The sequence below is a fragment of the Hylobates moloch genome, unplaced genomic scaffold, assembly GCF_009828535.3.
Source record: "Hylobates moloch isolate HMO894 unplaced genomic scaffold, HMol_V3 SCAFFOLD_20, whole genome shotgun sequence".
Classification (NCBI taxonomy): domain Eukaryota; kingdom Metazoa; phylum Chordata; class Mammalia; order Primates; family Hylobatidae; genus Hylobates; species Hylobates moloch.
Window position 1 is genome coordinate 39,602,062 of NW_026652295.1, and position 12,204 is coordinate 39,614,265.

The 12,204-nt window shown below is 41.9% G+C and overlaps 2 protein-coding genes across 2 annotated transcripts in view; both read left to right on the forward strand.

Annotated features, from left to right (window-relative positions):
• Window positions 1-5,837, forward strand: part of LOC116459791 (uncharacterized) — an 11,338-nt gene extending 5,501 nt beyond the window's left edge. The window contains exons 3-6 of the mRNA XM_058432161.1: window positions 2,118-2,181; window positions 3,967-4,186; window positions 4,546-4,673; window positions 5,467-5,837. Of these exons, the coding sequence (XP_058288144.1) occupies window positions 2,118-2,181; window positions 3,967-4,186; window positions 4,546-4,563 (302 nt within the window). The 3' untranslated portion in view covers window positions 4,564-4,673; window positions 5,467-5,837. The remainder of the gene's footprint in view (window positions 1-2,117; window positions 2,182-3,966; window positions 4,187-4,545; window positions 4,674-5,466) is intronic.
• LOC116459792 (adenylate cyclase type 10-like) lies at window positions 5,479-12,161 on the forward strand. Its single transcript, XM_058432245.1, has 7 exons — window positions 5,479-5,632; window positions 6,510-6,649; window positions 8,679-8,883; window positions 9,935-10,052; window positions 10,466-10,664; window positions 11,183-11,396; window positions 11,924-12,161. The coding sequence occupies exons 1-6, from the start codon at window positions 5,479-5,481 to the stop codon at window positions 11,204-11,206; spliced, it is 840 nt and encodes a 279-aa protein (XP_058288228.1). The 3' UTR covers window positions 11,207-11,396; window positions 11,924-12,161.
• Window positions 12,162-12,204: the final 43 nt, after the last annotated feature.

A 12,204-nucleotide genomic window follows, 5' to 3' on the forward strand; every position in this document is an offset into this window, starting at 1 on the left:
ATTAGATTAGTTAAAATATGTAGTGTGCTCTGAACAGTGCCAGACATATGGTGATTGCTCAATACCCTGTAGCTATTGTTTTGATTATTACTATTATTTTTCAGCTCAGTACACACATATTGAGTCCTTACATGTATCAGATTCTATACTAAGGAATATGGTGTGAATAAGCCTTGGTCTTTGCACTCCTGAAGCTATCTGTTTTGGGGGTTACTACAGACATATAGATAGAGAATTCTAGTATGGCATGGTAAAAGCAATGAAAATGAGAAGGGGCCATTAACTCAGCCAGAGAAATATGTCAGTGAAGATTCTCCTTTGAAGTAGATCATGTCAGAATTGCATCTTGAGGGATAAGCAGGAGTTAGCTACCTGAAGAAGGTTTTATTAGTTAATAGATATTCACCATAGCCTGTTAAACTGCATCCCAGATGAGTTCATTCATCTTTGTTTAGCCTTTTCAGTTACCTTACCTTACAGAACAACTCATTGTCTCCAGCTGTCAGAAAGTTTCTTCTTTCATCAGGATGTAAGCTGCCTCCTTGTAGTTTCACCCATTTTTCATGCTTATACTCTCTTCCATACTTGAAGATAGCTATCAAGACCCAACCAAATGCTCTTTCCCTACTTTGATAAAAGAGGAGTTGGTTTGGTATTGGGGGTGGGGTAATGGTATGTGGAAAATGGAAGATAGTTGTTGGCAAAAGGCTAAAATGAGGGATTTGGTGTATGATACAATTCCTCTTCTAGCTATAACATCATGACTATGAAGGTGGACCAATGACTTGGAGCAATTAGTCATTGGTTGATGAGCTCTATGTGCATTTGCACCTGTTGTGCTTTCCAAAGTCTGGTATTGTGAAGAAATTGTGCTATTGTTCATATTTCCTGTGTGACTTTTTTGCTTTTAAGAGGTCAGTTTTGGCCGAGCACAGTGGCTCACGCCTGTAATCCCAGCACTTTGGGAGGCCAAGGCGGGCAGATAACGAGGTCAGGAAATCGAGACAATCCTGGCTAACACAGTGAAACCCCGTCACTACTAAAAATACAAAAAATTAGCCGAGCGTGGTGGCGAGCACCTGTAGTCCCAGCTACTTGGGAGGCTGAGGCAGGAGAATGGTGTGAACCCAGGAGGCAGAGTTTACAGTAAGCCAAGGTCGCGCCACTGCACTCCAGCCTGGGCAACAGAGCAAGACTCTATCTCAAAAACATTAAAAATAAAATAAAATAAAAAGAGGTCAGTTTTTTTTTTTTTGCTTTGGATTAGACAGCGTGGTCCATCTATAGGAAAAAGGCTCAAGACCTTCTCAGCCCAGCAGAACCCTAAGGAGGCTTCCCAGACCCGAGGCCTTTGTGCATTGCCATTGCAGACCAGGCACTGCCTGACTCCAGAGGGTACTATTACAGAGGCTATGATATGATGGTGCCTCTTGGAGTTATGTACTGCAGTAGAGCTGCCAATATCCTCAGTTATCTTAGCTGTGATTTAACATTATTATCATCAGCAAGCCAGTCCTTTTACTTAACCCAAATCCTCCCTAAAACAGCCCTCTTAGACTCCTTATCAATCCCACCATCCATGCTGTGAGTTCCAATGGGTAACATCTCAACATCATTCCTAATATTTGCTGTCGTGATCTATTAGAAGGCAGCTTCAGAAGAAGAGTCAAATCTGTAGGATAAAGGCTATTTAAAAGCCTGCTAGGTAAAGCTGGAAAGCTCTCTTGGTCACTGACTAGGGAACTGTGGTATCTTATACTGTCAAAATTTTCTTCACTTGGTTTTAGCCTTTACACTTCACTCTGATCTGGTCATGAACTTGATCCATATGTATTCAAGGATTTCCACTATTAGTAATAGCCAGCAAACCAGGATAGACACATTCTTTATTTTTCCTTCATTTTGAAACTACTGAGCGCCTCCATCAAAATCAGAACTAGTTTGAAGGTTTGGGAATGAAGAGAGTTACTTTTTGAATCACAAGTAGTTGTGAAGGAATTTACAAACTACCATCCTAATTTTGCGTTGTAAACTGCAGAAGAAAGGTAGTCAGGAATTTAAAATGTCCTCAGTTCATCCACACATGGAGAATTAATCACATTTTTTTCTCCCTACAGATAGTTTTCAGTTCCAGACAAAACCATCCAAAACTCAGGAGGCCTTCTCAAGTGAATGCTGCAGGTAGACAGAGATGCTGAGGGTGAACATGGAGGGACCAAAAGTGACAGAAAGATGACCATTAAACTGAGCCACTTATGTCACTTGTAGATGAGGAGTGGTGACTCTTGTACTTAGCTCAGTATTAAGGTTAACAGAGAAGATTTGGAAAGGCAATTTTTGATTCTCTATAGGGAAATTATTTCTTTTATTTTCTTTCTTCTTTTTTTTGAGATGGAGTCTCTCTCTGTTGCCCAGGCTGGAGTCCAATGGCGTGATCTTGGCTCACTGCAACCTCCGCCTCCCGGGTTCAAGTGATTCCCCTGCCTCAGCCTCCCAAGTAGCTGGAATTACAGGCACGTGCCACCACGCCTTGCTAATTTTTGTATTTTTGGTAGAGATGGGGTTTCGCCGTGTTAGCCAGGATGGTCTCGATCTCCTTACCTCATGATTGGCCTGCCTTAGCGTCCCAAAGTGCTGGGATTACAGGTGTGAGCCACCATGCCCAGCGGGAAATTATTTCTTAATGGTTGCGAAAACCTTTTTTTAAATACCTTTTTTTTGAGATGGAGTCTCGCTCTGTCACCCGGGCTGGAGTGCAATGGCACCATCTCGGCTCACTACAACCTCCGCCTCCCAGGTTCAAGCGATTCTCCTGCCTCAGCCTCCCAAGTAGCTAGAATTACAGGCATATGCCACCACGCCTGGCTAATTTTTGTATTTTTAGTAGACACAGGGTTTCACTGTGTTAGCCAGGCTGATCTCAAACTCCTGACCTCAGGTGATCCGCCAGCTTCAGCCTCCCAAAGTGCTGGGATTATAGGCGTGAGCCATCACACCCAGCATTTTAATAGCTTTTAAGTGCATTTTATATGTAGCATATTTATTTCCAGCTACAAATTTGTCTTCTTAATTATTTTAGCCCAGATGATATTAAAATGAACATACATTTCCTAACCATGTACCTCCTGGGTCTCTAATGCTTATCGGTGTTCAATGTCCCTACCTGGAATTCACCAGCCACTCTATATACAGTTTTCCATCCCACTTATCTAACTTGATTTCTTACTGTTTTCAAACAAAAATCTATTCCACATGAACCACTCCCACACTAACCTGTGTATCTTTGCTCACACAATTCTCCCTTGTTAAATGCTGAGTGACCTCCACATCTCTCTACCTCTCAATATGTTGACCATCCTTCAAGGCCTTCCTCAGTCTCCACTTTTTTAGATCATTATAACTCAGAGAGATCTGACTTTTGAGCTCAGCATGCCCATGAAAAGTACACTAGATCAGTAGTCAGAGTGGTAAGCTCTAGTTTTGGTTCGACTTCTCAGTAGCTACGAAGCTATATGTAATCTCTCTGAGCCTCAATGACCTAAAAGAGGTAATTTTTGCCTGCCTGAATGACAGGGTTGTTGTAGGATTAGATGATGATATATAAAATAATATTAAAATGTGGTATTAGAAAATTCAAAAATGCTAACAGAAAAAATGTATTATTATTGCTTTGTATCATTTTTATGTTTTATTTAATATTTAGTTGTTATTTAACTATTCAAGTGTGGTATTTCCCCATTTAGATTGAGGTATTTAGATTGGCTTTTGGCTTTTAAAAATTCCTAATAGAGTTTGCAGTCACAGCTGTAGTCCCTGACTTTAAAACTTTATGGAGTAATGGAGGAGAAGGATAGGTAAATAATTAATGAATGATACAGGAAGGCTTCCTGGAAAAAGTGACTTTGAGACCCGGTAATGCCCCAATAAAGGTAGCCACTCTCAGTTTTTCATTTTCTTTCCACAAAGAACAGAGGAAGAGTTCCTAGATCAAGTGAAGAGGAAGCTGGCTCAGACCAGCCCTGAGAAAGACCTGTTGACCACAAAGCCTTGTCACTGTAAGGATATCCTGAAGTTAGTGCTCTCACCCCTCACCCAGCATTGCTTGGTCATTGGAGAAACCACCTGTGCATTTTATTATCTGCTGGAGGCTGCGGCTGCCTCCTTGGACCTGTCAGATAATTATATGGTGAGCAGGCTCTGCAATCTGCCCTTCAGCTGAGCCTTTTACTTTGAGAATTTGATTGAGATCTCTTACAATCATAACCATGAGTGAAAAGTAGAAGAAAGTAGGAGAGAGAGAAGAGCTAGAAAGGATTTAGGAAAAAACATGCAGTGGGAATGTGGTAGTGGAATAGCACCAACCCATGCCAGCACTGCCCCTGACTCTTGCACAAGCAGTCCAGCTCCCATTTCTAGCTTGAAATCCAAATCTGTTTCAAATTCTGATCTTGACCCTCATCATAACCTTACTCTAGCCTTTGCCCTAATCTCACCCCAGCATCATCCTAATCCTAATCTGGCTTATTTATCCCTTGCCCTGTTTAGAGGCCTTCTTTTATTTGAGGAAGGCAAGCAGTCTTCCGGGCCAACCCTCAGCATTTTCATTTTTGAAAAAACAGAAGGTGAAGATCTGTCAGTTTGAGGAGGCCACTTTCTGCCATCTTCTGTCAGAGGTGAGGGCAGGGGGTGACCTTGAAGTGCCAGCTATTTCTCCTTGAGGGTTACCCTATTATTTCTTTTAAAATCTTTTCATTGTTTTTTGTGTATGATTATAAATGTGATAATGTGATAAAAGGTTTATATACATGTAAAATATAGAAATATAGGTAGAAAGTGAAAGAGCTCCCACTAATCCTATACCCCCTACCATAATTAATAATTGTATGCATATTCCACCAACTGTACACAAACAGCCATATCATTGTTTTCCATTTTTTTATAGGCTCATATTCTACATTTTCTTGCTCCTGCAGCTTGCTTTTATTCTTAATAGTACAGATGGAACATATTTACATATTGGTATGCATACTGATCCACCACATAGTTACAACTGCCAAGTACTCCATTGGCTAGATCAGAGCTTAGCTCTTCCCTTCTTCAGGTGCATTTAGGTTATCTCTAATTTGGGAATTATTATAAACATTGCTACAGTGAGTATTCTTCTTAAGTATTTCTTTCTCCCCTTGTGAGAGTGTTTCTGAGAAATTTCCAAAGGTGGCAATGCTAAGACACAATTTTAAAATTCACAAATACACTACCAAATTGCCAGCCAAAAATATTATATCAATTCAAGTTTTTTCCATTTCCTTGTATCCTTACTAACATCAGATACTACCAGTCTTTTCTAACCTTGCTAATTCCTAGACAAAGTTATACTGTTTTAATATGTTTCTCTTAATAAGATACATCATTCTTCTAAGTTTATTGATTTATTTACATTAATTCTTCTTGTTTTCCCATCTCCAGGTCTGTTTCAACATGGGACATATCACTTTAGCCAAAAAATTGGCTAGGAAAGCCCTTCGACTGCTGAAAAGGAATTTCCGTTGGACCTGGTTTGGTGTCCTTTTCCAGACATTCCTGGAAAAGTGTTGGCATTCCTGTACCCTGAGCCAACCTCCAAACGACCCTAGTGAGAAGTGAGAAGCCTTCCTAAAACTGTAGTTAACTAGCCTGAGCTTTGCCTTTTTGACGTAAAACTACTTTTTTTCTATCAAGTAATCTTCAAGCATCTAACAGACAAGCAGATAACAAGACATGTAACAGTCAGCATACCTATATATATGCATGTAACAGATAAGTTTATAACATACAGTTCTAACTCTTCCACCTTACTCCCCCAGCCAATTACGTGTAGCAAATAGGGATTCAAAGAATGAATCTTTTTTTGAAACCTCTCTCTGAACTTTTCCTGATCAAGAGGGATTAATTAAAATGGCATATGAGATTAGGAGTAGTGGGATCCAAGGACTATTTCTGAATTTGAACATCTGTAGATGGCCCCATGATGAGTAGACTTGGAGCTCTTGTAGGGAAGGAACGTTGGGCATTAGTAAAGAATAAGGGTGTGCCCATGGAATACTATGCAGCCATAAAAAATGATGAGTTCATGTCCTTTGTAGGGACATGGATGAAACTGGAAATCATCATTCTCAGTAAACTATCGCAAGCACAAAAAACCAAACACCACATGTTCTCACTCATAGGTGGGAATTGAACAATGAGAACACATGGACACAGGAAGGGGAACATCACACTCCGGGGACTGTTGTGGGGTGGGGAGAGTGGGGAGGATAGCTTTAGGAGATATACCTAATGGTAAATGACGAGTTAATGGGTACAGCGCACCAACATGGCACATGGATACATATGTAACAAACCTGCACATTGTGCACATGTACCCTAAAACTTAAAGTATAATAATAATGAAATAAAATAAAAAATAAAAAAAAAAGAATAATGGTGTGCTAACCACCCTGTGCCTCACAACAATAAGAAGAATTTGGCAGTCCTGCAGCAGCAGGCACATTGCCTCTCCCTACTCTGGCAGCTCCATAACCTGGAGGCCACAGCCAGTAGCTACAGGTTTGCCTGCCTGGCTACTCTTAAGCAGAAGAATTCAGCCGATGAGTTTGCAAATGAAGCCCAGGTAAGCAAGTCCTTGCTTTACCTTTGGACCTCACTCAGAAACCAAGTTCCTGGTTTTAGCATGGTTCTCCAGTAACCCAGACAACACTGATCATGTGTTCAAGCAAGGTTTCTCAATTTGCAGTTTATAGATGGGTTTCCAGCTATGAGATTATCTGTGAACTCCCTGAACTGAATGCAGAATTTTATGTGTATATTCAAAAGAACCCTTGGGGGTTGGCAGGAGGAAGAAAAGGGGTCATAGCTTTCATCAGATTCTCAAAGAAGCCTGTGATCTAAAAAAGATTTAAAACTGCTGACCTAGGAAAAAACAAAAGGAAATGTGTCTTCCTCATTTTAGTGTCTTATCTTTCTCTCTGTCTTATCCACATAATCAACAACGAACTATTTGGTGAACACCTATTATATGCCAGGCACTGATCTTGACTCCAGGGAAATATAATAAGTAAAATATACAGTATGTTAGGTGATAATCAATGCAGTGGAGAAAAATAAAGTGGAGGCAAGGGGATATGGGGTTCTGTGAGGTGAGGGGTGGGGTATAGTTTTGAACAAGGTGGTCAGAGAAAGCTTTGCTAAGCAGGTGACATTGGAGTAAATATCTGAAAGAGGCAAGAAAGCCAGGCTGTCTGGGAGTAGAGTATCCAGGCAGAGGGCACAGTGAATGCCCAAGGCATACACTCTGTGTTTGAAGGACAGTGTGACTGGAGGGGAGGAAGAGGAGGAGAGTGAACCAAGAGATGAGGTCAGAAGGACCAGGAAGGGGTGGGATGGCAAATGGTGCAGACCTTAGATAGGCCACTGTAGGAGTTTTGGCTTTTATTCTGAAAGAGATGGGAAGCCATTAATGGGTTCTGAGAAGAGGGGTGACAGTATCTACTTATATTTTAATAAGATCATTCTGTCTACTGTGTTGAAAGTAACCTGAAGGGGACAAGGGAGGAAGCAGGGAGACCAGTTAGGAGGCTAATGCAGTAATCTAAGCAAGAGATGGTGATGGCTTGGATTATCGTGGTAGGGAAAAAAAAAAGTTGGGGGTGGTCTTTTGTCAAAATAGAGCCAACAGGATTCACTCATGGATCAGTTCTGGGATGTGAGGGAAAGAAAAAAGTCAAGGATAATCTGAAAAGTTGTGACCCGAACTTCTAGAGGGACAGAGATGCTCTTAATTGGGATAGGGAAGTCTGCAGGAGGAACAGATTTGGGGGAAGATTTGGGAGCTAGGCTTTAGACATGTTTTATTTGAGATGCGCATTAGACATCGAGGTGGAGATAAGTCTGGTGAATATGAGTCCAGGTGAATACTCAAGTCTGGGGTTCATGGGAGAGGTCTGAGCTGGAAATAGACATATGGGAACCATCAGTGTGCAAATACTGTTTAAAGCCACAGGACTGGGTGAGAACACCAAGTGAATGAGTATAGAAAGGAGAAAAGGTCCAGGGACTTTGTTAACAGCTCCAGTGTTAAAAGGTCAGAGTGGTAAGGAGAAACCAGCAAAAGAAACTGAGAATAAGTTGCCAGAGAGATAGGAGGAAAACCAAGAGAGCATGGCATCCTGGAAAGCTAGGGAAGACAGTGTTCCAAGAAGAGAGCACTATTTCAAGTGTGCACATAGTTATATAGAGCACTAACTATTTCAAATGTGCGCATAGTTATATAGAGATCTAGGCAGCAGCCCTGAAGAGTTCTATGGAGCAAATATCAGAGGTCTTAAATTAGAAAACAAAGAAGAGGGAGTTTAATCAGTGTTTTGAAAGGGAAAGTCATGGATTGGAGAGGAAAAGCAGGAGCATGTAGAGAAAGTGGTTTGTTTAAAGAACAGGCAGTGAGAATGATCCAATTAGATGTGTAGGGGTGAGAAGGAGCATGTTTTTCTAGCTGGGTTGGAGGCAAGTGGTGGGATACCAGGAGTTTAGACTGGGTGAGCAGCAAGGCACCATAATAGGCTCTTACATAGGAAAGGAACAAAATGGAAATGTCACGTGAATGTACAATGGGAATATTTTACCCTGTGTTTGTTTCCCTGCAGGTTGTCTCTACCTATGTGGAGCTCTCTCAGTTCTCCCAGAGCACGGGTATCAAGGACAAGTGGCTGCACTGTGAGCAGATGGCCATTCAGAAAGGCAGTTTATGTTGGTTCTCCAGGGAGGGGTTGTTGGCCACAGCTCAGCTCATGCAGGCCCTGGCCTACACCAAGCTCTGCCTTGGCCATCTTGACTTCTCCATCAAGCTGGGTAATGGGACCTAGGGCTAATGGGTCTAGGGCTTTTAGAGAGTACATGTTCACAGCTAGACCTCACATAGTGCTCTTGAACCTCCTCAGGTTTTCAAGCTCGTGAGATATGCAGACACCTCAAGAAACCAGCTCTGGAGAATCTGGTTCTCTCAGTTCTCTTCAGATCTGCATTTCTGAAGAAGTATTAAGATCATTTTCTGTCATTTGTATTTGTTTCCTAAGAGGGGTGTGTATGTTTTCCCAGAGAAGTTTAGAGTGGAGAGGGAGATGCTGTTCCATTTCCACACCCTGGGATATCCTTCCCTTGGCCACTCCAGACACATTATCTTAAGTGTGGAAGAGTCAGGAGTGGAAATGCAGAGTCAGAGCTATTATATATTCCTCAATACTTGGGTCTCGTGGACAAACTTTCTTCAAAAAAAAAAAATCTGCAGGCAGACAGAGAATTGCAGCAGCTGAAGACTCTGGAAACTGCCTCAGAGGCAATCTCCCACCTCCTTTGCCTAGAGATGGGTCTGATCCCAGGCTTAGATGTTCTCTATATAAATAGAGCTATGAGGAGGAGATCTAAAGGATGTTAGGCTGCTGTGAAGGTGTAAGACCCCCTCCTTTCCTACCCATCCTCCTCACTCCCTAGCTGGTCCCAGTGGCTCTCTCTTGGCAGATTTGGTCTGTGTGTCCATGTACTGGAGAGTCAGTGGGCGCTCATTTCTCAGAGTTATGATGTCCTTGGCCTGGCCTGCTTTTACTCTGCTTGCTTAGATCTGCTGCTCTATGGAAAAAGTAAATCTTGCACAGGTCTCTGCTGTACTCCTGAGGGATTCAGACCTCAGATGGGGCTCTAGGTTTGGAATACAGGCAGTCATGAACCTGTCCCTCAGGCATGACCTCTGCCCCTGACCTCTGGCTCCTTAAAGTCTGGGAACCATGTTGTGATTCAGGGGTGTCTGCCTTTGGGGTCTTGTTTCCTTCCCTGTATCACATACCTTCTATACCCTGGTTCCTACACTGATACCATATACTAGCATGGTTACCTTCTCTGTCCACAGGATTGCTGTGTCGGCCCTTTAGTGAGTGTCTGCGTTTCGTTCAAATCTACGAGCACAGCCGTGTTCTAACCTCTCAGAGCAATGTCATGCTGGGGGTCCACTCCTCCCTGGCCATGTGGTAATGTCTTACTCAAGGGCTGTGGAAAAGGATAGACATTTAAGTCATTTAAGCTGTCTCTCCCCACCAGACAGGACTGTTGAACATCTCTAACCAACTTCTAAAGACCATTCACCTCCCATACCCTCCCATCTTATTAGAAGGGCTCTTGTCCTTTAACAGGTTTTGGCCTATAGGTCAAGGGTTACGTTTAGGGTTACACTTAACTGCTAGAGTAACCCATAGCAAGGCTGAATATAATTAGTCTCCTTTTAAGTTTCCTTGTATGTGAGTTAGTAGCCTTGGTCACTTTCTAGCATCACAATTGTGATTGTCCAGGAGGTCTTAGAGCCTTAAAGAAGTGATGATTTTAAGCAAAAGTCATGGTTGGTAAGCAGCAGATATTGCTAAGAGCTGTTACTCTTTTCCTCCAGGTTTGCCCAGGAATCACAGTGGGACCTGTTTGAGCACTATTTCTCCAAGGCTTGCCGGTTGGTGAAAAGAACCAGTGCCTCCCTATTTGGTGTACATGGCTTCGTCCAGTTCCTAGAATGCCATGTGCTAATGTTACAGAAAATGCCAGAGGGTATCTTCATGCATATTCCTCTAGAGCTTCGCAGCCAAACCCTTGAGGTACCATTTCTCAGCTGTCCTTCAACTAACACCTGATTCACTTAGTTCTACCCTATGGTGCTCTTTCTACCACCTGCATCTCTTCCTTATTTTCCCTTTTACTGGCTCTGTCTCCCTTTACTCTTTGAATCCTTTGTTTCTCCACCTAGAAAGTTTCTACCTACCTTATGTGTCCTTCCCGATATTATAGCATCTAGTTCTGGACTGGGTTTCTTAACTTTCCACCTTTGCCAGCTGCTACCCAGTATCATTAAAATATTAACATTTAGCCTTGCTCAGTGGACCTGTACTCTGTGGTTCAGTCTATAATTTGACACATCTCCCTACAGCCCTTCTGAGTCTAAAACACATTCCAATTCCTCTGTTTTCCAGGCCTATTTTGCCATCAGTAACTCCTCCCTGTTCCCCCAGCCATGAGTGAATATGCTGAATGAGGACCTTTGTAAGTTCTGATGAAGTGGCATGTTAGGAGAATGAAGCACTAATCCCAGAGCTAATGGACCTTCCTTTTCTTTCAGTACTTTAAGGAGTTCTTCTCTTGATGTGTGACCTGCCCTGTCTATCACCAGTGGGTATCTGAGCTTAAGGCCTCTGTAATGAGATGTGAAAAGAGAGAATTCACGTCCCTTACTAACAGCATCAGACCTTTTGACACCTGCTTGACCAGGATTTGGATAAAAGGAGAATTTCTGCAGGAAAATAACTCTTGGAAAAGAAACTTAGGAATTCAGAGTAAGCATTTCTTCCTGGAACCCTTATGTGAGAGACATAAAGACAGTCTCAGATTCTTACTCACAAGCAGTCAAAGGCTGCACCTCTAAAATAAAAAGGGACACACAGATATAAGGAGTTAGTCCTTGCTCCAGAGGTAAGTATAATCCTCTTCCTAGTGCTAGGCCCTGCCTGGACAGATAGGAATCTCTTCTACTGTTAAACAGCAATTTCTTCAGCTTCTCTCAGCTCTTTGTTTCAGTATTGGTAACCCTTAGGCATAGAAAGTTCTTCCTTGCTTTTAGCCAAAGCAGTTGGGTTGTTTCCTTGGAGTAGCTGGATGGTCACTAAGGAGAGAAAAAGGTCTTAGAAGTCACCGTGTAATGTCTATGAAGGTGAATGATAAGATTAGGCAAGAAAAGGAGAGGAAAGAATATAGTTCCTTTCCTCAGAGGCCTGCAAATCTTCTTTCCCAGGGCTGCTATTTAACTTTGTAATTGCTGAGGACATTCTTTGTATTTGTGCATTCTTTGTGTTCCTTCTTTCAGGATTTGACAGAGTGGCTGATGTCAAGGAGAACAAGGATGCAGAAGAAACTCAAGATGTATGTATTAAAACAAAAGAACAATAACCTGAAGGGACCATGATTCTGTTATTGTATATAACACAAGGAAATGCCCCAGTTTCTCCTTTTAAAGATATAGTGTACATATTAAGTATACTAGCCTTTATAGTTACTGCTATCTATATGTTTATCAAAATAAAAGACTATTTTTTTTTCTAAAACATGCCACTTAGATTTTTTTTAACTTTTAAAAGTCATTAGCAC